This window comes from Bombina bombina, chromosome 1 (assembly GCF_027579735.1).
Source record: "Bombina bombina isolate aBomBom1 chromosome 1, aBomBom1.pri, whole genome shotgun sequence".
Lineage (NCBI taxonomy): Eukaryota > Metazoa > Chordata > Amphibia > Anura > Bombinatoridae > Bombina > Bombina bombina.
The window spans coordinates 1,294,482,162-1,294,506,297 of NC_069499.1; the positions used below are offsets into that span (position 1 = coordinate 1,294,482,162).

Below are 24,136 nucleotides of genomic sequence, written 5' to 3' on the forward strand. Positions count from 1 at the left end.
TAAAAGCATCATCCGATTGGCTTATGAGACTGCCGGACGGCAGCCTCCTGAAAGAATCACAGCTCACTCCACTAGGGCTGTGGCTTCCACATGGGCCTTCAAGAACGAGGCTTCTGTTGATCAGATATGTAAGGCAGCGACTTGGTCTTCACTGCACACTTTTACCAAATTTACCAAATTTGATACTTTTGCTTCTTCTGAGGCTATTTTTGGGAGAAAGGTTTTGCAAGCCGTGGTGCCTTCCATCTAGGTGACCTGATTTGCTCCCTCCCATCATCCGTGTCCTAAAGCTTTGGTATTGGTTCCCACAAGTAAGGATGACGCCGTGGACCGGACACACCTATGTTGGAGAAAACAGAATTTATGCTTACCTGATAAATTACTTTCTCCAACGGTGTGTCCGGTCCACGGCCCGCCCTGGTTTTTTTAATCAGGTCTGATGAATTATTTTCTCTAACTACAGTCACCACGGTATCATATGATTTCTCCTATGCATATTCCTCCTTTACGTCGGTCGAATGACTGGGGTAGGCGGAGCCTAGGAGGGATCATGTGACCAGCTTTGCTGGGCTCTTTGCCATTTCCTGTTGGGGAAGAGAATATCCCACAAGTAAGGATGACGCCGTGGACCGGACACACCGTTGGAGAAAGTAATTTATCAGGTAAGCATAAATTCTGTTTTTTTTTTTTTAATGCATTTTGAAATGTATTATATACATGGTTGTTCCAAGCTACAGGGACACTTTAGTGTTGTATATTTATTCCAGGTTTCATTTTTCAGAATCTAAAAAGCACAAACCTGCATAAAGCAAAAAAAAAGGTAAATTAAATAAAGGTACAATCAGAAAATTCATGTGTTTTTCTTATAGCGCTTCACATTTAAAGAAAACAATACGAAGAGACAAAAGTATGCCAAATTTTGATGAAGATCTAATCAATAAGGTATGAAAGACTTGTTTTTAAGTCTGCTTGTGAAATGGTCTGAAATTATTTATTTACCTATAAAAACTATATTTATTTTGAAAGTCTTTGTCCCATTTTTGTATATGTGATGCCACTATTTGATCACATAAAAAAAATGTAACTTTTTTTTTTTTTTTTGCAAACTTTGGGTTTCTCACAGGAATTATTTACACACAACCACCGCAGTCATAATTAAAAATGGTTGTAAAATCTACTCTGAGATCCACTTTGTTTAGAAACAGCAGACATGCACAGCTTTGCCATTTTATTTTGTAATTAGGAGCCCCCCATGTATTCACCATCTTAGGTACTGGTAGATAGTCTGCAGTTTAAGGCTTTTATTTCTGTAGTGTAGGAGTCCCTCCTCACACTCCCACCTCACTGATTTCTCCCAACAGCTCTCTTACCCTCCTACTGTCCACCGCCATATTCGTAACTGGCAGCCAGTCTGGAAGTAACAAATTATTCATTCTTGTTTGTTTCATTTTTATTTTGTGTTTATTCATTCTGTAGTGTAGGGTCCCCCCTCCAGCCTTTTCTGTTTTATAGTGTAGGGCCCCATCCCTCCTCGCTCGACTGCCAACCCGCCTCCCTCCTTCCTCCTTCCATGCCACCCTTCAAACTTTACACCAACAAATGAGCATTACAAAGAGAGACACTGACAGTAACTATTGGCGTTCTTCCTTCATACATTAGGGAGGAGGATCAGTGCTCCCTTACCATATAAAGGCAGATGCCTTCTGCCCCCAGATGCAGTCTCTGCTGTCCCCACTGTCAGCTCAGTACTTTGCCCAGCATACTGTGTTGATGTATTTACCACAGTGAAAATACAAAGGATATAGGAGGCGCTATAGAGCCGTAGGATATATAGACAGATCTATCGATATAAAATTGGCTGTATTAAACCAGCCTTAGAAAATCTAAAATCACGTACCAAATCCCTTCATATATTTAGTAATCAATAAAAGTGTAATTTAATCGAGTGGCAATAAATCCTTACAGCATAGACTTGATGGGTGTAAAATAAAACAGAAGGGCAGAGAACCAGGAGTCCTTACTGCATATAAAATACAATTTATTGTCAGAATAAAACTTAATAATCAAATGCAATATTCAGTTAAAACATATTTAGTTAAAACATATGCAATATTCAGTGAAACATAACCTGTTTTGTTCAATAAATTCACAGCTAAAATACACAGCTAAAATCAATGTAAAATCCAATACCATTCACACATACAAAAAAAATCAGAACCGGTTAAGCCATTCAAACTATTTCAAACCTCTCAGATACTCGTAAATGAGGATATAAATGATAGCTAGTGGAGAACACCTAAAGACGCTTGTGTTCAAATCCTAATGTTATTGTCCCATGGGGATCCCCGGAAATTAATGTCCAGAATGACAATGTGGGTTTGTGTTACTTTTCCAACTTTGTGATATTCGAGTCAGCGCCCCCAAATAGGACCGTTATAACTCCAGTCTCTCTTAATTCAAAACTTGGCCCCCGATGGTTTAAAAGTTCATTCCTTACTGTCCTCTTAAACACAGACAGTCAAATATATAAACAAAGTCGGGAGGCTTTCTTACCTCCTTTCAAATGTCCGCCCAAACGTGTCTGCCAACGGTCTCCTTACCTGGCCCGACACTCCGGCTGCTCCTTCAGATGTAAAACAGCGATGATCCCGTGAATTACGTCACCCGGTGTCCGGATCCTGGGTGACCACTTGCGCAAGTGTTAGTTACCACGGTTATTTCACAGGATGCCCTCTGCACTTCTGTACGCCAGGGTACACAGAGTTCTGTCCAGCTCCAATTCTTCAGACGTTCACAAACAGTAGCAGGTAAGTCCTCTACGCGTTTCAACCCCTTTCCTGGGTCTTTTTCAAGATGCTACTTCCTGCTCACCTCTGTCCTTAAATCCTCTCTCTGCACAGGTGATTCGCTACCACTCCCACACCTTTCCTGCAGGTAAGTACTTCCTGGGGGGGAATCCTAAAAACCTCACATGCCATTCTTCTCACTAGCTTTAACTCTGATATCAAATGGATAATCATTTCGAAATGTTAGATTGGAATCTTTAATGCGCGATTTTCTGAGATATCAATAGACAAATATACAAATAAATACAATACAACATCCAATGATAATAAAAGTAAAAATAACTAATGCATTTTTGAAATACAGAACTAACTTCCAACTGATGCATTTTTATTAAATATACAAGATACAAAATCTAAAACAGGAATTCGCATAGGATCTAAATCGAACCTAGCTCAAACAAACCTAGCCCTATAGTCCTATCCAAAATCCCTCCTTAAAATCCTATTACTTTTAAATATACTATTCAAAAAATGCAAAATCTAAAACGGTTAACATCTAATCCCCAGAAAAAATCAAAGCTGCACTAAAAATACCTTCCCAAAAATAATAAAGCGTTACCAAAACTGATAGAACTCTCAAATTAGAAAGGGGGCTAATTCCAACTCTGAATTCAGACCAAATGGGTATAGGGTGTTAAAATCATAAATTAATTCTGCTTCCCTTTTAACTAATTTATTTTCAAAATCACCCCCCCTCCAATTATTTCTCACTATACACAATCCCCAGAACTTAAGTTCTTTGGTATTGTTCATGTGGACCTCCCTAAAATGTGTGTATAAGTGGGTCTCCAGTTTTCCCTTTTCTATGTTCCAGATGTGCTCTCTGATCCGATCACTGAGCATCCTAGTTGTCTCTCCAATATAAAACAAATTGCATGAGCACTGTAGCATATAAACCACCCCTTTGTTACTACATCTTATTGTGTCCTTTATAATAAATTCCCTACTTGTGCCCGGGATTGGAACCTTTTTCTTCTTTAACCCACATCTACATGCTTTGCATGTTGCACAGGGGAAAAAACCTTTTACCTCTTCCCCCCTCAAATCCAAATCTTTTTTACAATTTCTTTGTCTTCTGAACTCACTGGGTGCTAGCAGTGATTTAAAATTCTTAGTTTTTTTGTAAACTATCCTTGGGTAGACAGGTAATTTGTCCCCAATTACTGGGTCATTTTTTAACAAGTGCCAGTGCTTTCTCAAAATTTTCTTCATTAAAACATGATCCTCACTATATGTGTTTATGAATGGTATATCCAATGTATCTCTTCTTTGCTCTGCCTTTCTTTTATACTCTAATAGTGAGTCCCTATTAGTGGTCCTGGCCCTTGTTATGGCATTCTTTATATTATTTTCTTTATAGCCCCTTTCCCTGAACCTTTCCTCTAATACCTCCACTTGTTCATTAAAATCCTCAATTCTTGTACAATTTTTTCTAATCCTCAGGCACTGTCCTACCGGTATGTTTTCTTTCCATTTAAAATAGTGGCAGCTAGTTGCGTGAATATAATTATTGGAATCCGTCGGTTTAAAATGTGTTCTGGTTATCAGAGTTAAAGCTAGTGAGAAGAATGGCATGTGAGGTTTTTAGGATTCCCCCCCAGGAAGTACTTACCTGCAGGAAAGGTGTGGGAGTGGTAACGAATCACCTGTGCAGAGAGAGGATTTAAGGACAGAGGTGAGCAGGAAGTAGCATCTTGAAAAAGACCCAGGAAAGGGGTTGAAACGCGTAGAGGACTTACCTGCTACTGTTTGTGAACGTCTGAAGAATTGGAGCTGGACAGAACTCTGTGTACCCTGGCGTACAGAAGTGCAGAGGGCATCCTGTGAAATAACCGTGGTAACTAACACTTGCGCAAGTGGTCACCCAGGATCCGGACACCGGGTGACGTAATTCACGGGATCATCGCTGTTTTACATCTGAAGGAGCAGCCGGAGTGTCGGGCCAGGTAAGGAGACCGTTGGCAGACACGTTTGGGCGGACATTTGAAAGGAGGTAAGAAAGCCTCCCGACTTTGTTTATATATTTGACAGTCTGTGTTTAAGAGGACAGTAAGGAATGAACTTTTAAACCATCGGGGGCCAAGTTTTGAATTAAGAGAGACTGGAGTTATAACGGTCCTATTTGGGGGCGCTGACTCGAATATCACAAAGTTGGAAAAGTAACACAAACCCACATTGTCATTCTGGACATTAATTTCCGGGGATCCCCATGGGACAATAACATTAGGATTTGAACACAAGCGTCTTTAGGTGTTCTCCACTAGCTATCATTTATATCCTCATTTACGAGTATCTGAGAGGTTTGAAATAGTTTGAATGGCTTAACCGGTTCTGATTTTTTTTGTATGTGTGAATGGTATTGGATTTTACATTGATTTTAGCTGTGTATTTTAGCTGTGAATTTATTGAACAAAACAGGTTATGTTTCACTGAATATTGCATATGTTTTAACTGAATATTGCATTTGATTATTAAGTTTTATTCTGACAATAAATTGTATTTTATATGCAGTAAGGACTCCTGGTTCTCTGCCCTTCTGTTTTATTTTACACCCATCAAGTCTATGCTGTAAGGATTTATTGCCACTCGATTAAATTACACTTTTATTGATTACTAAATATATGAAGGGATTTGGTACGTGATTTTAGATTTTCTAAGGCTGGTTTAATACAGCCAATTTTATATCCATAGATCTGTCTATATATCCTACGGCTCTATAGCGCCTCCTATATCCTTTGTATTTTCATTTTAATTTCGATATTGTCTAGGGAGGAGGCAATAATTTTAGTGAGGCTTAGTAGGTGTTTGGTCTAGCGCTATACCCATCCGTGTCTGTCGTATTTACCACAGTGTTGGACGTAGTTAATACATCAACACAGTATGCTGGGCAAAGTACTGTGTGACATAGTACCTACGTCCAAATGGTAGAAGGGGTTAAAAACAGTACACTAGGGAAGATGAGATGAGCAAAGAAATCAAGTCCGCAAAAAAATAAATACTACTTTGCTGAATCTAATATAACCGTCATCAGATTTCTATAAGAGATGAATGTATTATAATAGAGGTATCCAAGACTTTTGCAAATATGCAGTGTTTTCAGTTGATCGTGTGTTTATTTTTTATAAAGATTTAAAAAAATATTGAAAATGTTGCTAGACAAAATGTCAAGCCATCAAGCATAAAAAATGTCAGATTAAAGGGATATAAAACAGTCAGTTTCATTGTTGTTATACAAAAGGACTAAGCAGTGTGTTATACTAAATTGAAAACACTGCAATATGCATTATTCATAATTTTAAAATGAATTTATCTTTTATTTATTTTTCTTTTTTTTACTTTATTTGTGAAGGGTCCATTACTTCCTGTCACACTCCACATGGGGCTGTGGTCTCTACAGGAAGGCAATGGAGCAGCTTTTCCGTTAGTATTGATAGGAGACGCATATAAAAGCTGCAATCCGTTTATTACCCATGTTCAGTAGTGGAATTTTGCAGCAAAAATCATGTGATTTTAAAATTTAAGTTCTGTAATGGTAGCCCTCTTATCTAGCTACAGGCAGTGGATATACTGAGAATTTCTAAGTGCTCCTTTTGCAAGAAAACAAGTAAGTTGTTTGCTGCTTTTTTAAAACATAATTTATTTTTAAGTTTACTTTGATTTATTTGTCTTTCTTTTTTTTTATATACTAAAGGAGCACTATTTCATATCACTTTACAATTATGCCTGCTAAAGATGGCTCTAACTCTGACCTTTAACCCTATTGTATAATTTTAACAGCCACATTTGCAACCTTTGCAGTATTAACCTTTTGCTTTTCAACTGTTTCTTATAGTTGACATAAAATGTCACAGACCATTACATTGTATTTGACAAAGCATATTATTAGGAAACCAAAAAAACATCAAAATAATTGCAGAACATAAAGCAATGCTGTGCCATGAAGCACTTCACTCAAACATTCTGTATTCCAGAAGAAGAAGCCTTTTGTTTTCTTTAGTAAGATGATGATAGTACATAGGAGATTCATAACATGTGGGATATAATTCCCACCACTAGGAGGAGGCCAGGAACCCACAAAAGAGCTTAAATTAGCTCCAATCTCTCTTTAGTTTTGTTCTTGGCCACTCAGGAGTAGGTTGATAATAGAGGTTTTCCAACTACTTGCATAAGGATTAATATATGGGCGCTCAGATCTATTATCCATGGGACATATCATTCAGAAAGAAGATAGTCTGAGTGATACAGGGACATAGAAATATCCTGTTATTGCATATTATCTCCCTATGGCATTTCAAATACCCTCAGACGTCGTAGGGACTTGTCCCTTAGCTTTCCCCTATGGGACTACTGGTATTTCCTCTGAAATCCTCTGCAGTACCTGTACTTGCACTGGATGGGCTCTTTACTGGATACAGCGTTTAAAAAGCAAAAGGAGGATCTGCATCAGTGAAGGGGTGCTTTTGTCTGGTAAGACTATTTAAGCACTTTTTCAGCCCACAAGCTATTAGTAGTTACTTGCTTTAAGTGTAGCATAGCTAGGGGGATTTAGCCTACCCATCTGCAGTCTTTCACTGGGGTCTCAAAATGTTTACCCAATCAGATACATTTAAGTTTATTGTGTATTTAGGGAACCCTGAAGCCTTTTTTAACCCACCAGTAGCTTTTTTTGGGGTACTTTTTAGTGTTTTTGGTAAAATTGTACATTGTCGCTTTAAGAAAACAGCTGACTAGTGTTTGTTTGTTTCAGTAGTTGTCCAGAGCTTACAGCTGTTCAGCTGGTTGGAAGCATCCTGGGGCTGGTTTTTTAATAATTTTATGAAAAAAAAAAATATTTTTTTAATCGTTTTCCCCACTGCCTCTGCTTCTCAGAGTGTAATGGGTGGAAGCCCCGCCCACTTACTTTGGTGCTTTTTCCCTGCAGAGAGGGCCAGACTGTGCTTCCTTCATTTTCCTTTTCCTGAGGTATTTTAAGTACTTTTTGGCTTATTTTCAAGTGTTCCTGCTCTGTGGGCACTGGAAGGGGTGAGTACCCATAGAGGATCTGCTGTTAGGGTGAATTTAAGGGTATTGCCCATTATTTCCTGGTGTATTTAGGTGAAGTATAGTGTAGGTCTCCTCTGCTTATTAAATTTAACATTTGTGTTTGTGTACCCAAATATTTTAATATTTCTTTCCTATGGCATGGAGAGTCGACAACGTCATTCCAATTACTAGTGGGATATTTAACTTCTGGCCAGCAGGAGGAGGCAAAGAGCACCCTAGCAAAGCTGTTAAGTGTAACTTCCCTTACCCATAATCCCCAGTCATTCTCTTTGCCTTTGTCAATGGAGAATGTGCGAAATTGGTGTCTGAAGAAAAAATTTAAAAAATCTTAGCACCCAGGTGGGAAAGTGCTTAGCACTCAAAGGATTAAGGGACGTCATCCAAAATGGCGTCCCTTGAATTCCGATTGGCTGATAGAATCAGCCAATCGGAATTAAAGGTGAAAAAATCCTATTGGCTGATTGGAACATGAAGACTTCTGCCGGCTTCGCTGAGGATGGATGTCCAGTCTTCAAAAACTGTAAGTGGATCTTCGGGGGTTAGTGTTAGGTTTTTTAAGGGTTTATTGGGTGGGTTTTATTTTTAGATTAGGGTTTGGGCAGAAAAAGAGCTAAATGCCCTTTTAAGGGCAATGCCCATCCAAATGCCCTTTTCAGGGAAATGGGGAGCTTAGTTTTTTTATAGATAGGATTTTATTTGGGGGGTTTGGTTGGGTGGGTGGTGGGTTTTACTGTTGTGAGGTTGTTTTGTATATATTTTTTTTTTACAGGTAAAAGAGCGGATTTCTTTGGGGCAATGCCCCGCAAAAGGCCCTTTTAAGGGCTATTGGCAGTTTAGTGTAGGCCAGGGTTTTTTTTTATTTTGGGGGCTTTTTTATTTAGATAGGGCTATTAGATTAGGTGTAATTAGTTTAAATATTTGATCATTTCTTTTTTATTTTGTGTAATTTAGTTAATTCTATTTAATTAATGTAATTTATTTAATTGTAGTGTAATGTTCGGTGTTAGTGTAACTCAGGTTAGGTTTTATTTTACTGGTAAATTTGTATTTATTTTAGCTAGGTAGTTAGTAAATAGTTAACTATTTACTAACTAATCTACCTGTGAAATAAAAATAAAACCTAAGATAGCTACAATGTAACTATTAGTTATATTGTAGCTAGCTTAGGTTTTATTTTACAGGTAAGTATTTAGTTTTAAATAGGAATTATTTAGTTAATGATAGGAATTTTTAATTAGATTTATTTTAATTATATTAAAGTTAGTGGGTGTTAGGGTTAGACTTAGGGTTAGGTTTAGGGGTTAATAACTTTAGTATAGTGGCGGCAACGTTGGTGCGGAAGATTAGGGGTTAATAAGTGTAGGTAGGTAGCGACGACATTGGGGGCGGCAGATTAGGGGTTAATAAATGTAGGTAGGTGACGGTGATGTTAGGGGCGGCAGATTAGGAGTGTTTAGACTTGGGGTTTATGTTAGGGTGTTAGGTGTAAACATACATTTTGTTTCCCCATAGGAATCAATGGGGCTGCGCTACGGAGCTTTACGCTCCTTTATTGCAGGTGTCAGGCTTTTTTTTAGCCGGGTCTCCCTATTGATGTCTATGGGGAAATCGTGCACGAGCATGTAAAACCAGCTGAAAGCAGCGCTGGTATTTGAGTGCGGTATGGAGCTCAATTTTGCTCAATGTTCACATATTGCCTGCTAACCCCGGGTTTATGAAAACCTGTAATAGCAGTGCTATAGGAAGGTGAGCGGTGACAATAACTTGCAAGTTAGTACCGAGCCGCTGATAACGCAAAACTCGTAATCTAGCCGTATATTCTTTATTATAAGTTTATGTATCTCCAGAACATGCTAATTACATGTAACTTAGATGATAATTACATAGATTTTATTAATCTGTATGCTCTGGTATATCCAGACATGTATTTTTCAGGTACATGGTTATGTTACATACAGTCTATCCAGAGAGGTAGTGGTTATTATCATACCCCCAATGCTACATTGCACACAGACTATGTTAAGATTAATATTTAGGTTGATAGCTTCGCAAGCAGAGGATCTACATTTAGCCACCAATCAGCACCCAGGTGCTGAACTAAAAATGGGCTAGCTCCAAAGCTTACATTCCTGCTTGTCATGCTGCTTGTAATTACATTCCTGCTTGTAAATTAGAAAGTTTCTTAAATGTGTATGCTCTACCTGAATCATGAAAGAAAAAAAAGGGTTTCATATCCCTTTAAGTACAGGGAATTTCAGAGAAAACCTTTCCCAAAAGACAAGAATTTTTTTTAGCATTTTTGCTATCTATCCATTTAAACAGAAATAGAGCCTTGTTTTTTTTTAATTTATCTATCAAAACTATATATTTGGTTTTAGTAGACAACTCAATGTATTGATCTATTACATTTTGGTATATTTACCAGCTGCATTCATTACTTTTGGGAATTCAGAACCTGGCCACCAGGAGAAGGCAAAGACACCCCAGCCAAATGCTTAAAGGGACACTGAACCCAATTTTTTTCTTTCATGATTCAGATAGAGCATGTAATTGTAAGAAACTTTCTAATTTACTTCTATTATCAATTTTTCTTCATTCTCTTTCAATCTTTATTTGAAAAGAAGGCATCTCAGCTAAGGAGCCAGCAAATTGTGGGTTCAGAACCATGGACAGCACTTGTTTAAAGGTGCTGTCCAATCAGCAAGGACAACCCAGGTTGTTCACCTAAAATGGGCCGGCATCTAAACTTACATTCTTGCTTTTCAAATAAACATAACAAGAAAATGAAGACAATTTGATAATAGGAGTAAATTAGAAAGTTGCTTAAAATTGCATGCTCCATCTGAATCACAAAATAATTTTTTTGGCTATAGTGTCCCTTTAAATACCTCTCCCACTTCCTCCATCCCCCAGTCATTCTTTACCTTTTGTCCCAGGAGGTTGGCAGAGAGGTGTATGGAGGTTAGTAATCTTCGGGTTGGGACTGGAGTTTTAAATAGTCCTATCAGCCTCTCAGTGAGAGCATGGATGAATGTTAGAGTCCGGAGATGCAGGGAGAGTCTTAATGCAAAACCATCCCGACTCAGATTAACAACTCCACAAGCATTCAGTGTTGACGAGTTGCGCTGCCTGCTTTCTCCTCTCAAGTCTATGACAGAAGCGACGCTACTATCTGTCACACTTGAAGGGCCTGCTTCCTGTTCCACGTCTTAGATTCCGGTAAGATTGTTTCATTTTACTACAATCATGGATGTCTTGTAATTACAACAGTTTGTCCGAGAGGTTACAACATTGCGGGAATATCTTAAATACAGGGTTTCAGTGAGGCTCCTTTTGTATCTTGGAATCAAAGGTTAATATCTCCTGAGGGGGGTTATTGAACAGGGGGGGGGGGGGTTAAATCATGTTTGTTATGTGATTCTGTCTGCTGCTGTGTACTAATACTTGGGCTCATGGCTTTTTCGGAACATAACGGCCTATTGTAAGGGACGCAGCCTTTTACGGTCAGGCATGCTTTTTCATGGACTGCACGGTACACCTTGTGACCGGGTGTGGTCAAGTTTTGGCACTCCATTTCCACATTCCTGACTGTGTGGTGACGGAGAAATTCTGTTTCGCTGGTGTCTGGTTCATAGGGGGTGCCATTGGGGTGTAAGGTGCTGTTTACACTTTTCTTATTGGTCCTTTTTTATCAATATCCCAGTTATGGAGGATTCAGATTTTTTGGAGACGGATGTCTCTGATTCTGATTCTACTTCTTGCGAAGAATATGAATTGGCCCGGGTGATACATGTCCATCAGTTATGTTCCGAATGCCGTTTTAGAATGCTCCGTTCCTCAGGATCGGGGAACCAGGGGCCCGCTGAGCCATCCGCCTCCGGGAATTCTGTTTCCCGTGAGGGGCGTTCCCTACCACCAGCTCTTACTATGCATACAGGTAACTCAAACGTGGCTTATCCTTCTCTGGAGGGTGGTTTGTTTCCTCCGGAGTTTACGACACGGTTCGCGCATGGCCATATCTTTGCTGCTGGCGCATTTACATCTCCCTGGAGTGTGTTTAAGATATTGTCAGTGTTCCATTAACTAGGGATTATCAGGCGTGGGATCGCCTGGTCCAATTCAGCCCTCTGGGGGAGTGACTGTCCTTGAGGCTTCAGGGGGTCAACCTTAGGGGCCAGGGTCTTAGTTTGCCCTGGCGAAGGTAAGTTTTACCTTTCGTTATAGACTGGCGCGCCTTTGTGTTCCACTGAGGCACGTTTTGGTGTTTTTGGAGGATCCCACTCTTAATGGGATGGTGGATCCTCAGTCTTCTGATGTAGATGGCATGCTTGACTAGACATAAGGGGATGAAGTAATCTTCTTATAGTCTTGTTTCTTGAGTATCTTTCCAGTTCTGAGCTTGGAAGAATCAGATTCCTGTTGGGCTGGTCCTACGGGAGGTCCATTTTCTTCCTGGGCAATAACCTACGGGTTGCCTTATATTTTATTTTAATCCGGTTAGGATGGATATTATTTGGTATAAAGCTCAAGTGTGTTACAATATTTCCTTTGGGAATTTTCTTCTCTGGAATCAATACTCACGATTTTGTGATCGCACTGTTACTTCTTTGAAGTTTGTTCATGAGGATGTGTTTTAGTCCTCTGTTTGTCTCTTATTTATCTCTCCCTCTTAGGGGGTGACTTTGTGTTGCCTTGTCAGTATTGGGCCCTTGGTTTCAGGCTGGTCCTGACTGGGTACTAATCCTTCTGTTTTTAAGACCTATTTCAGACACGTGGTGCCTGCAATGTCTGGCTGGTCCGGTTAGGGCGCCGAGTGGTTCCCATTTTTATTTGTTTTTGTTATTATTTTACAAATTTCAGCCAGCATTTAGAGAGAATTTGATGATCCGTAGTTTGTTTAGAGGCATGAAGGATTGTTTTCGGTCCTCATTAGCCTTTCAGTTTAGTTGGCCGGGACTCCGTTGAGATCCACTACGTCATACTCTGTTGATCCGACTTGGAATCTAGAGTGTTTCCTTCCCGTTGTGGGTTAGGAGTTTGATGGATTTAGGTCCTTCGTGCAGCCAGTTCCTGGTGATCTTGCCTTTCAAGGTTCTTGAGATTGTCATTTTAGGACTTATTCCTTCTTGTGGTCTCTTCCTTAGAGTCGAGACTGTTTGGACTTCGTCCTTTTTTTTTTAAATTCTTGGCAGAAGTTGAGGGCCATGCGGCTCTTTTCTGCTTTCAGGAGTTTGTCGTTCCATATTAAGGACGATAGACTGTTGTCTCCTCCTTTCCTAGCTTTCGCTTAGGGGATGTTCCGCCAGGATTCGGGATGCTCTGCATTCTTCTTCCTTGGTGGTCCTCCTGAAGGATAATCTGAGACGATTATGGAGACTAATGTTTTTTACTCTTTCTTCGGGTGATCTCTGCTCTTGTAATTATTTCCCTTAGTCTTGAACTGTGTGTGTGTGGTCCTTGGTGCCTTTGGGCTCTAGAGTACTTTGCATGACTACGGCCTATCACCTTGTTGGTGGGGAGTTGGTCTCCTTTTTGGGGCGTTGTCTTTTCTCCTACATTGGTGTATCCGGTCCACGTCTTCATCCTTACTTGTGGGATATTCTCAATCCCTACAGGAAGTGGCAAAGAGAGCACACAGCAGAGCTGTCCATATAGCTCCCCTCAGGCTCCGCCCCCCCAGTCATTCTCTTTGCCGCTCTATCTAGTAGCATCTCCACGGGGGTGGTAAAGAGTATGTGGTGTTAGTTTTTATTTCTTCTATCAAGAGTTTGTTATTTTAAAATAGTGCCAGCTTGTACTATTTACTCTGCAGCAGAAAGTGATGAAGATTTCTGCTAAGAGGAATATGATTTTAGCACCAGTAACTAAAATCCATTGCTGTTCCCACGCAGGACTGTTGAATACCAGAGAACTTTAGTTGGGGGGAACAGTTTGCAGGCTTAACTGCTTCAGGTATGATCAGTCATTTTTCTAACAAGACCAAGTAATGCTAGAAGACTGTCAGAAATCCCCTCAGGGATAGGTAAGCCATTTTTCTTAGACTCTGTATAAAATGATGGCTTATATTAAGGGCTCTATGCTGGTTGACACTATTGTGGGCTTAATCGATTGCTTTTTAGCATGTTTTCAGTATATATAAGGTGTTTTTTCAGACTTTGAAACACTTATGGGGTTTAATATTGCTCCTGGCACTTATTTGGACACCTAATCTAGTCTAAAAGGCCCCTACACTCTGGAATGAAGAGGGAAGAGGCCTCATTTTCGCGCCTCAATTGCGCAGTTGTTTTGACTAGGCAGTTCATGCAGCTTCACGTGGGGAGTCCAGAGACATCAGAAAGGACTTCAGAGAGGCTTATTTCCTACTTAAATAATCCCTAAGGAAGGTAAAAGCCACAGTAGAGGCTGTGGCACTGTACTGTAGTGTTTTTAACCGGTTAACTGCTGTTATTAGCTCCGGTTTGGGCATTAAGGGGTTAATTGGTCTGAAAATTTGTGTGCAATCTTTTCAAAGCATTAAGACACTGGTGAAAATTTCATTAAAATCGGATGTTTATTTGATGGTTTTTTGATGTTTCAGTAATAAAGTGTGCACTTTTATTATTTAAAGACACAGTAACGTTTTTGTCAAAAATAATTTTTATTGCATTGAAGTTCTGTTTAAGTCTGTCAAACATGTCTGACCCTTCAGATAGCCTTCAGATAGCCTAATGGGTTCCCCCATTAAATTTATGTGTGAAGTGTGCCATAGCGTCCAAACAGCTTAAGGACCGTACAATCACGCTTAAAGATGTAGCCCAAGATAATTCTTTAGCTGAAGGTAGTGAGGATAGCCCGCTATCCCCTCCTTCTGTGTCAACACCAGCTATGCCCGTGCAAGCGATGCCCAGTACATCTAGCGCACCAATTGCTATTACTATGCAACAGTTAGCAGCAGTAATGGATAATACTCTCGCAGCATTTTTATCCAAACTGCCAGCTTTTCCAAGGAAGCGTGATTGCTCAGTTTTAAATACAGAAAATGAGCAAGCAGACGCAGAGGATAAATTATCTGTAGTGCCCTCACATCAATCTGACTAGGCTGTGAGGGAGGGCCTGTCTGAGGGAGAAATTTCTGACACAGGAAAAGTTTCTCAGCAGACAGAACCTGATACCATAGCATTTAAATTTAAGCTAGAACACCTCCGCGCCCTACTTAAGGAGGTCCTAGCTACACTTGATGATTGTGACCCTTTGGTGGTCCCAGAAAAATTGTGTAAAATGGACAAATTCTTAGAGGTCCCAGTACACACTGATGCGTTTCCGATACCTAAGAGGGTGGCGGATATCGTGACTAAGGAGTGGCAGAAGCCAGGTGTACCTTTTGTTCCCCCTCCTATATTTAAGAAAATGTTCCCAATTGTTGACCCCAGAAGGGACGCGTGGCAGACGGTCCCTAAGGTAGAGGGGGCAGTTTGAACGCTAGCTAAGCGCACGACTATACCAATAGAAGACAGTTGCGCTTTCAAAGATCCTATGGATAAAAAATTAGAAGGTTTACTTAAGAAAATTTTTGTTCAACAGGGTTTTCTTCTTCAACCAATTTCTTGCATTATTTCTGTAACCACTGCAGCGGCTTTTTGGTTTGAGGAACTAGAAAACTCGCTCCAGAGGGAGACTTCTTATGATGAAGTCATGGACAGAATTCACGCCCTGAAGTTGGCTAATTCTTTCATTACAGATGCCGCTTTGCAGTTAGCTAAATTAGCGGCGAAAAATTCTGGTTTCGCAATCGTGGCGCGCAGAGCGCTTTGGCTAAAATTTTGGTCGGCGGATGTGTCGTCCAAAACAAAATTGCTTAATATTCCTTTCAAGGGTAAGACCCTATTCGGGCCAGAGTTGAAAGAAATTATTCCAGATATCACTGGGGGAAATGGCCATGCCCTTCCACAGGATAGACCTTTCAAAGCTAAAAATAAGTCTAATTTTCGTTCCTTTCGCAATTTCAGGAACGGGCCTGCTTCTACCTCTACAGCCACTAGGCAAGAGGGTAACGCATCCCAGCCCAAACCAGCATGGAAACCATTACAAGGCTGGAACAAGGGTAAACAGGCCAAGAAGCCTGCTGCTGCTACCAAGACAGCATGAAGGGGTAGCCCCCAATCCGGGACCGGATCTAGTAGGGGGCAGACTTTCTCTCTTTGCTCAGGCTTTGGCAAGAGATGTTCTGGACCCCTGGGCACTAGAAATTGTCTCTCAGGGGTATCTTCTAGAATTCAAGGACTTTCCTCCAAAGGGAAGGTTCCACATGTCTCGCTTATCTTTAGACCAGATAAAGAGACAGGCATTCTTACATTGCGTAGAAGACCTTTTAAAAATGGGAGTGATACACCCAGTTCCAACAGCAGAACAAGGACTGGGTTTTTACTCAAACCTGTTTGTAGTTCCCAAAAAGGAAGGAACTTTCAGGCCAATTCTGGATTTAAAAATCCTAAACAAATTCCTCAGAGTCCCATCATTCAAAATGGAAACCATTCGGACAATTTTACCAATGGTCCAGGAGGGTCAATATATGACTACCGTGGACCTAAAGGATGCGTACCTGCATATTCCTATCCACAAAGATCACCATCAGTTCCTGAGGTTCGCCTTTCTGGACAAGCATTACCAGTTCGTGGCTCTTCCCTTCGGATTGGCCACTGCTCCCAGAATTTTCACAAAGGTGCTAGGGTCCCTTCTAGCAGTGCTAAGGCCAAGGGGCATTGCAGTAGCACCTTACCTAGACGACATCTTAATACAAGCGTCGTCCTTTCACAAAGCAAAGGCTCATACGGACATTGTTCTAGCCTTTCTAAGGTATCACGGGTGGAAGGTGAACATAGAAAAGAGTTCTCTGTCCCCGTTCACAAGGGTTCCCTTCCTGGGAACAATAATAGACTCGGTAGAAATGAAAATCTTTCTGACGGAGGTCAGGAAGTTAAAACTTTTGAACACTTGTCGAGTTCTTCAATCCATTCCTCAACCCTCCATAGCTCAGTGCATGGAGGTAATAGGACTAATGGTTGCGGCAATGGACGTGGTTCCTTTTGCTCGAATTCATTTAAGACCACTGCATCTGTGCATGCTCAAACAGTGGAATGGGGATTATGCAGATTTGTCTCCCAGATACAAATGGACCAGAAAACCAGAGACTTACTCCTCTGGTGGTTGTCTCAGGATCACCTGTCTCAGGGAATGAGTTTCCGCAGACCGGAGTGGATCATTGTCACGACCGACGCCAGCCTCTTAGGCTCGGCGCGGTCTGGGAGTCCCTGAAAGCTCAGGGTCTTTGGTCTCGGGAAGAATCTCTTCTCCCGATAAACATTTTGGAATTGAGAGCGATATTCAATGCGCTCCAGGCATGGCCTCAATTAGCGGAGGCCAAATTCATCAGATTTCAGTCAGACAACATGACGACTGTAGCGTACATCAATCATCAGGGAGGAACAAAGAGTTCCCTGGCGATGAGGGAGGTATCCAAGATCATCAAATGGGCAGAGGATCACTCCTGCCATCTATCAGCAATTCACATCCCAGGAGTGGACAACTGGGAAGCGGATTATCTGAGTCGTCAGACTTTCCATCCGGGGGAGTGGGAACTCCACCCGGAGGTTTTTGCCCAGTTAACTCAACTATGGGGCCTTCCAGATCTGGATCTGATGGCGTCACGTCAGAACTCCAAAGTTCCACGTTACGGGTCCAGGGATCCCAAGGCGACATTGGTAGATGCCTTAGTGGCGCCTTGGTCGTTCAATCTAGCTTATGTATTTCCACCGTTTCCTCTTCTCCCCCCGGCTAGTAGCCAGGATCAAACAGGAGAAGGCTTCGGTAATTCTGATAGCTCCTGCGTGGCCACGCAGGACTTGGTATGCAGACCTGGTGAATATGTCATCGGTTCCACCATGGAAGCTATTTTTGAGGCAGGACCTTGTGATCCAAGGTCCATTCGAGCATCCAAATCTAGTTTCTCTGCAACTGACTGCTTGGAGATTGAACGCTTGATTCTAGCTAAGCGTGGGTTTTCGGAATCAGTTATAGATACTCTGATCCAGGCTAGAAAGCCTATAACCAGGAAAATTTACCATAAGATATGGCGGAAATATCTTTGCTGGTGCGAATCCAAGGGTTACTCATGGAGTAAGATTAGGATTCCAAGGTTACTATCTTTTCTCCAAGAAGGATTGGAGCTAGTTCCTTAAAAGGACAGATATCTGCTCTATCTGTTTTGTTACACAAGCGTCTGGCAGCCGTGCCAGATGTTCAGGCGTTTGTACAGGCTTTAGTCAGAATCAAGCCTGTCTACAGACCTGTGGCTCCTCCATGGAGTCTAAATTTAGTTCTTTCAGTTCTTCAAGGGGTTCCGTTTGAACCTCTACATTCCATAGATATTAAGTTGCTATCTTGGAAAGTTTTGTTTTTGGTAGCTATTTCTTCTGCTAGAATAGTTTCTGAATTGTCTGCTTTGCAGTGTAATTCACCCTATCTGGTGTTTCATACAGAGAAGGTCGTTTTACGTACCAAACCTGGTTTTCTTCCAAAAGTGGTTTCCAATAAGAATAGTTCTTCCTTCTCTGTGTCCTAATCCAGTTTCTAACAAGGAACGTCTGCTACACAATCTTGATGTGGTTCGTGCTTTGAAGTTTTATCTAAAAGCAACTAAAGACTTCAGACAAACATCGTCCTTGTTTGTCGTCTATTCTGGCAAGAGGAGAGGTCAAAAGGCGACTGCGACCTCTCTGTCTTTCTGGCTGAAAAGCATCATCCGGTTGGCTTATGAGACTGCTGGAAGGCAGCCTCCTGAACGAATTACAGCTCATTCCACTAGAGCTGTGGCTTCCACATGGGCTTTCAAGAATGAGGCTTCTGTTGAACAGATCTGTAAGGCAGCGACTTGGTCTTCACTGCCTACATTTGCCAAATTTTACAAATTCGATACTTTTGCTTCTTCGGAGGCTATTTTTGGGAGAAAGGTTTTACAAGCAGTGGTGCCTTCCGTTTAGGTTACCTGACTTGTTCCCTCCCTTCATCCGTGTCCTAAAGCTTTGGTATTGGTTCCCACAAGTAAGGATGAAGCCGTGGACCGGATACACCAATGTAGGAGAAAACAGAATTTATGTTTACCTGATAAATTTCTTTCTCCTACGGTGTATCCGGTCCACGGCCCACCCTGGCATTTGGTCAGGTTTAAATTTAATTTTGTAAACTACAGTCACCACTGCACCCTATGGTTCTTCTTTTTCTCCTAACCGTCGGTCGAATGACTGGGGGGGCGGAGCCTGAGGGGAGCTATATGGACAGCTCTGCTGTGTGCTCTCTTTGCCACTTCCTGTAGGGATTGAGAATATCCCACAAGTAAGGATGAAGCCGTGGACCGGATACACCGTAGGAGAAAGAAATTTATCAGGTAAACATAAATTCTGGGTTTTTTTTTGGGCTAGGAATTTATGAGTGAGTCATGTGCCCGTTTCTCCAGGTTAGCCCGGATATCATACCCTGTGAGGTCTGAATCCTCAGACGGGGTATCTTGTGCTCCCTGGAGGTGTTGTTTAACTTAAGACGGCTCTGGGTCCCAGTTCTTAGGTTCTATCGGATCCTTATGGACTTATGATCCTGTAGACTGGTTCAGGATGACCCAGTTTTTTATGGGCGCTGATTGTTCTTAGGATAGAGTGTGCTCCCTTTTACGGGGAGTTTTTCTCTGTTGTATACAACAGTGGTGATCTGGATGATCTTCATTCGGTCTCGACTGATTAGCATACTGCTTCTCACGTCCTTGTGGGCATGGGTGCCGTTTTTTTATCTGTGTTCTCCCCTTTGGGGGGTAGATTGCCGCCTTCAGCAGGAGTTTCTCCTCTCTTTGGAGGATCCTGGTCCTGCCTTGGGTGCAGGAGGTGCGGGCCTGGTAGGGTTCCACTGCCTGTGGCATAGTGGATATTCTTTCTGCCTGGGATTTGAGAGACTAGGGTTCTTCCCTGCCTCATCCCAGTTAACGCTCTCGAGTTAGCGTGACAGTTTTCATACTCTGAAGGTTGTATGTTCAGGCCTCGCTCAACTCTCTGGTTAAAGCACTTGTTCTTGGAGCATGTACTTTTTATTTATGGAGAGGCAGCAGTCTGCTGCTCTGTGGCTTGTTCGACCAGCTGTTGGAATGTAGACTCTGTGTCACGACTGTCAAGGAGAGTTGTGCCAGATCTTCTTGAGATCTCTTTTGCATTTCTGTATACCAAGTCCTAGGGGGTTCTTTTGGAAGTGCCTTTTGTTGTAGGAGCGAATGAGTTGACAACCCAAGCTCTGTTGGGGTGGATCATTTTCCCCATTCTTTCATTCTCTGTGGGGCTTGGGGTGGAGTGATTTTGGTTTCCCCTGTCTGTCAGACATGCCTGTCGCTTGGGCTGGTCCGGTGTTTGGATCAGGATCTGAGATCTGTTGCTCTGACAATTTCGTCCTCGGATCATCGAGGTTGGATGAGCCGTCCTTGGGGGGGCTCTGCTTCTTTTCCACATTTACGATTGTGGGAAGGACTGGCATTGTCCGCTGGTTAGCTGGATGCCTATAAAGTTGTAGGTTAGGATTTGATCTTAACCTCATCTGACTCCACTTGCCTGCATATATTCAAATTTCTAGATTCATCTTCGGATGACAGCAGCGTGCAGTGTTCTGACTTTTCAGGTGTTGCCACCAGGTCTTTCCCTATCTGAGTTGCTGCACAAAGTTTTTGTTTTTTTAATATTTGAATATTCTGAGCTGTCTTAATGGTTTCTGGGGTCTCATCTTCAGTTTCCTTTTTGGGGTGCGGATGCACTTTGTTCTGAGGAAGATTCTCTTCTCTTTTCCAGCTCTGGGTCTTGATCCCATGGATTTGAGCAAACTAGGCTTGGGCATTTTCTATCTTGTTCTACGAGACCGGTTGGGTCTCGGTTGTCTTGGCCCTCAAGGTTTTTCTCGTCTGGTGTTCTTTGGGGCTCGTTTGGGCCCTATTTATAGCTTTTGCCATGCCCTTTTTAGGGTTCTATAGAATCCTTCATGGATGTTTTCTTCTTGTTTTTCTCCTTTCTGTGAATACAGCTGTTTGGTCCCTTTCTTTAGTAAGAGGTTTGCTGTTGGGAGACTGTCTGCCGGTAGACAGTGTCTCTTGGAGGCTGTTGGCTCAGTAGAGTTTAGTTCCTGCGGTCTCTTGCAAGGCTTATGGTCTATCTGTGTCCTTGGGCTTTTTCCTTTTTCCAATTTTTCTCGGTTTTGGATGATGCTGGGGTTTCTGGTGTTTTAGGCCTGCTGCCCTAAGAAAGCGCTGCCTTTTGTGCCCTCCCGTTTTAGCATTCAGTGTCCTCTATAGCTTTTGTATTGTTTTCCCAAAAGTAATGAATGCAGCTATGGACTCTTTCCGTTTATGAAGAAAAACATAAATTATGCTTAACTGATATTTTTTTTTCTTCAGACGGAAAGAGTCCACAGCTCTCCCTGTCCGTAATTTTTCTGTGGGGCGTCGGTTATTTTTGTTCTTCTGGTACCTTTTCAACCTATGCTGCTTCTAATTTTCTTTGTTCCTCAACAGAATGACTTGGGGATGGGGGAAGAGGGGGGAGCTATTTAAGCCTTTGACTGGGGTGTCTTTGCCTCCTCCTGGTGGCCAGGTTCTGAATTCCCAAAAGTAATGAATGCAGCTGTGGACTTTTCTTTCATGTAATTAGCAAGAGTCCATGAGCTAGTGACGTATGGGATATACATTCCTACCAGGAGGGGCAAAGTTTCCCAAACCTTAAAATGCCTATAAATACACCCCTCACCACACCCACAATTCAGTTTTACAAACTTTGCCTCCCATGGAGGTGGTGAAGTAAGTTTGTGCTAGATTCTACGTTGATATGCGCTTCGAAGCAGGCTGGAGCCCGGTTTTCCTCTCATAGTGCAGTGAATGTCAGAGGGATGTGAAGAGAGTATTGCCTATTTGAATTCAATGATCTCCTTCTACGGGGTCTATTTCATAGGTTCTCTGTTATCGGTCGTAGAGATTCATCTCTTACCTCCCTTTTCAGATCGACGATATACTCTTATATATACCATTACCTCTACTGATTCTCGTTTCAGTACTGGTTTGGCTTTCTACTACATGTAGATGAGTGTCCTGGGGTAAGTAAGTCTTATTTTCTGTGACACTCTAAGCTATGGTTGGGCACTTTTATATAAAGTTCTAAATATATGTGTTTAAACATTTATTTGCCTTGATTCAGGATGTTCAATATTCCTTATTTCAGACAGTCAGTTTCATTATTTGGGATAATGCATTTGAATAATAAAAAATTTTCTTACCTTAAATTTTACTTTTTCCTGTGGGCTGTTAGGCTCGCGGGGGCTGAAAATGCTTCTTTTTATTGCGTCATTCTTGGCGCGGATTTTTTTGGCGCAAAAAAATTTTCTTTGTCATTTACTTGTCGCCGGAAGTTGTTTGTGATTGCGTCATTTTTTTGACGTTTTGCACCAAAAATGTCGGCGTCGCCGGATGTGGCGTCATTCTTGGCGCCAAAAGCATTTAGGCGCCTAATAATGTGGGCGTCTTTTTTGGCGCTAAAAAATATGGGCGTCATTATTGTCTCCACATTATTTCAGTCTCATTGTTTATTTGCTTCTGGTTGCTAGAAGCTTGTTCATTGGCATTTTTTCCCATTCCTGAAACTGTCATTTAAGGAATTTGATAGATTTTGCTTTATATGTTGTTTTTTCTATTACATATTGCAAGATGTCTCAGATTGACCCTGGATCAGAAGCTACTTCTGGAAAAACGCTTGACTAAGTTCAGTCCTACCAAAGCTAAGTTCATTTATTTTAAATGTTATGAATGTTTATCTTTAGCTATGGTTTGTAATAGGTTATCATGATAAACTTTTACATGCAGAATTCATTAGTATTTATGCTTTATATATTGCCATTCTTTTTACATCTTATGTACAAGAAATATTTAGAAGATTTTTAAGAAATATTTTTTCTGATTCTATTTTAAAGGCTTTGTCTGACTTTGTGCCTTCTAATAAAAATTTTAGGTCTTTTTCAACTTCTTTTTTAATTATTGAAGTTTCAAATGACCAACAACATACTGATTTATCCTTCTCTGATGATGTTTTTTCTCATTCAGAATTTTCTTCATCAGATATTGACACTAACAAATCTACTTTTTTATTAAAGTACATTTGTTCTTTGTTGAAAAGGTGTTGATTATTTTACATTAAGGTAACTAGTTCTTTTTCAAGACTAGCTAACACTATTTCTGCTTATTTATTCTTCTGTGTTTTCAGAGGTTTTTTCCAATTCCTTATACTAGGGAATGGAATAGGCTGAGGATTTTCTTTTATTCCTTCTTCAAAGGTTTCAAACTATTCTCTTTGCCGGCAGTTTAATTCAATTTGGAGGGTTCTCCAATTTATTGGGGCTATCTCTACTCCTACTAATTATGCTATTGTTTCTCTAGCAAAATAGTATTTATTTTCCTTTAGATGGTTGTATCTTATTTATGGAAAATTATTTAGTTTCAGGTACTTTTCTTGGACCTATGATTTATTTGGATGTTGCAATTGCTTCATTTTTTCTGTTTACTTTAAGTTCAAGTATCAGATTATGATTTATTTTAGCATTGTTAAAGGGACAAAATTTACTAGACTAGGTGCTGTTGCATTTGTCTTGTTGTTTTGCATTTATTGATTATGCAAGTCCACTGTATTGTCTGGTCTTTTAACTAGACTACCATGCTAATAATTTCATTTGTGTCTTCATTTTATTGAATATTTTCGCAAATGAGGTTTAATCTATGTCTTTAGCTGTTTGAGCTAGAAGAATTTTGTGATTTCTAAAAATCCATATTTCTTTTGTTCTAAGATAATCAATTATTTGTTTTATAATTGGATTCAATTCTTAACTGTTACTCTGGGCTTCAAGATTGAATTCTAAGACTAAAACTTTAAGCTTATACTAGTTTGGTTGTTCTTATTATGGAATGAATTCCTGAATTCTTTCCCAAGTAACATGTTTTTAATTGGAAATTTTTTCAGTTCGAAATCAGCTCCCTTAAATTGCGATGTATGTGCCGTATTCCAGCTTGGCTGGCAAGGGGCAGGTTAAGACTTTTTTTAAATTTATTTGGTTCTATTCAGGTCCAAATTTCTTTGATTTTATTCCAGTAAGGCTAACACTTTCTTTAAGTGTGTTTCGGTCCTATTTATTTTGGGTACTGTTGAAGCATGGCT

The 24,136-nt window shown here is 40.8% G+C and overlaps 1 protein-coding gene across 1 annotated transcript in view; it reads left to right on the forward strand.

Moving 5' to 3' along the window:
• Positions 1-24,136, forward strand: part of ANKRD27 (ankyrin repeat domain 27) — a 393,642-nt gene that overhangs the window by 336,889 nt on the left and 32,617 nt on the right. The window contains exon 28 of the mRNA XM_053701675.1: positions 870-942. Within this exon, the coding sequence (XP_053557650.1) occupies positions 870-942 (73 nt within the window). The remainder of the gene's footprint in view (positions 1-869; positions 943-24,136) is intronic.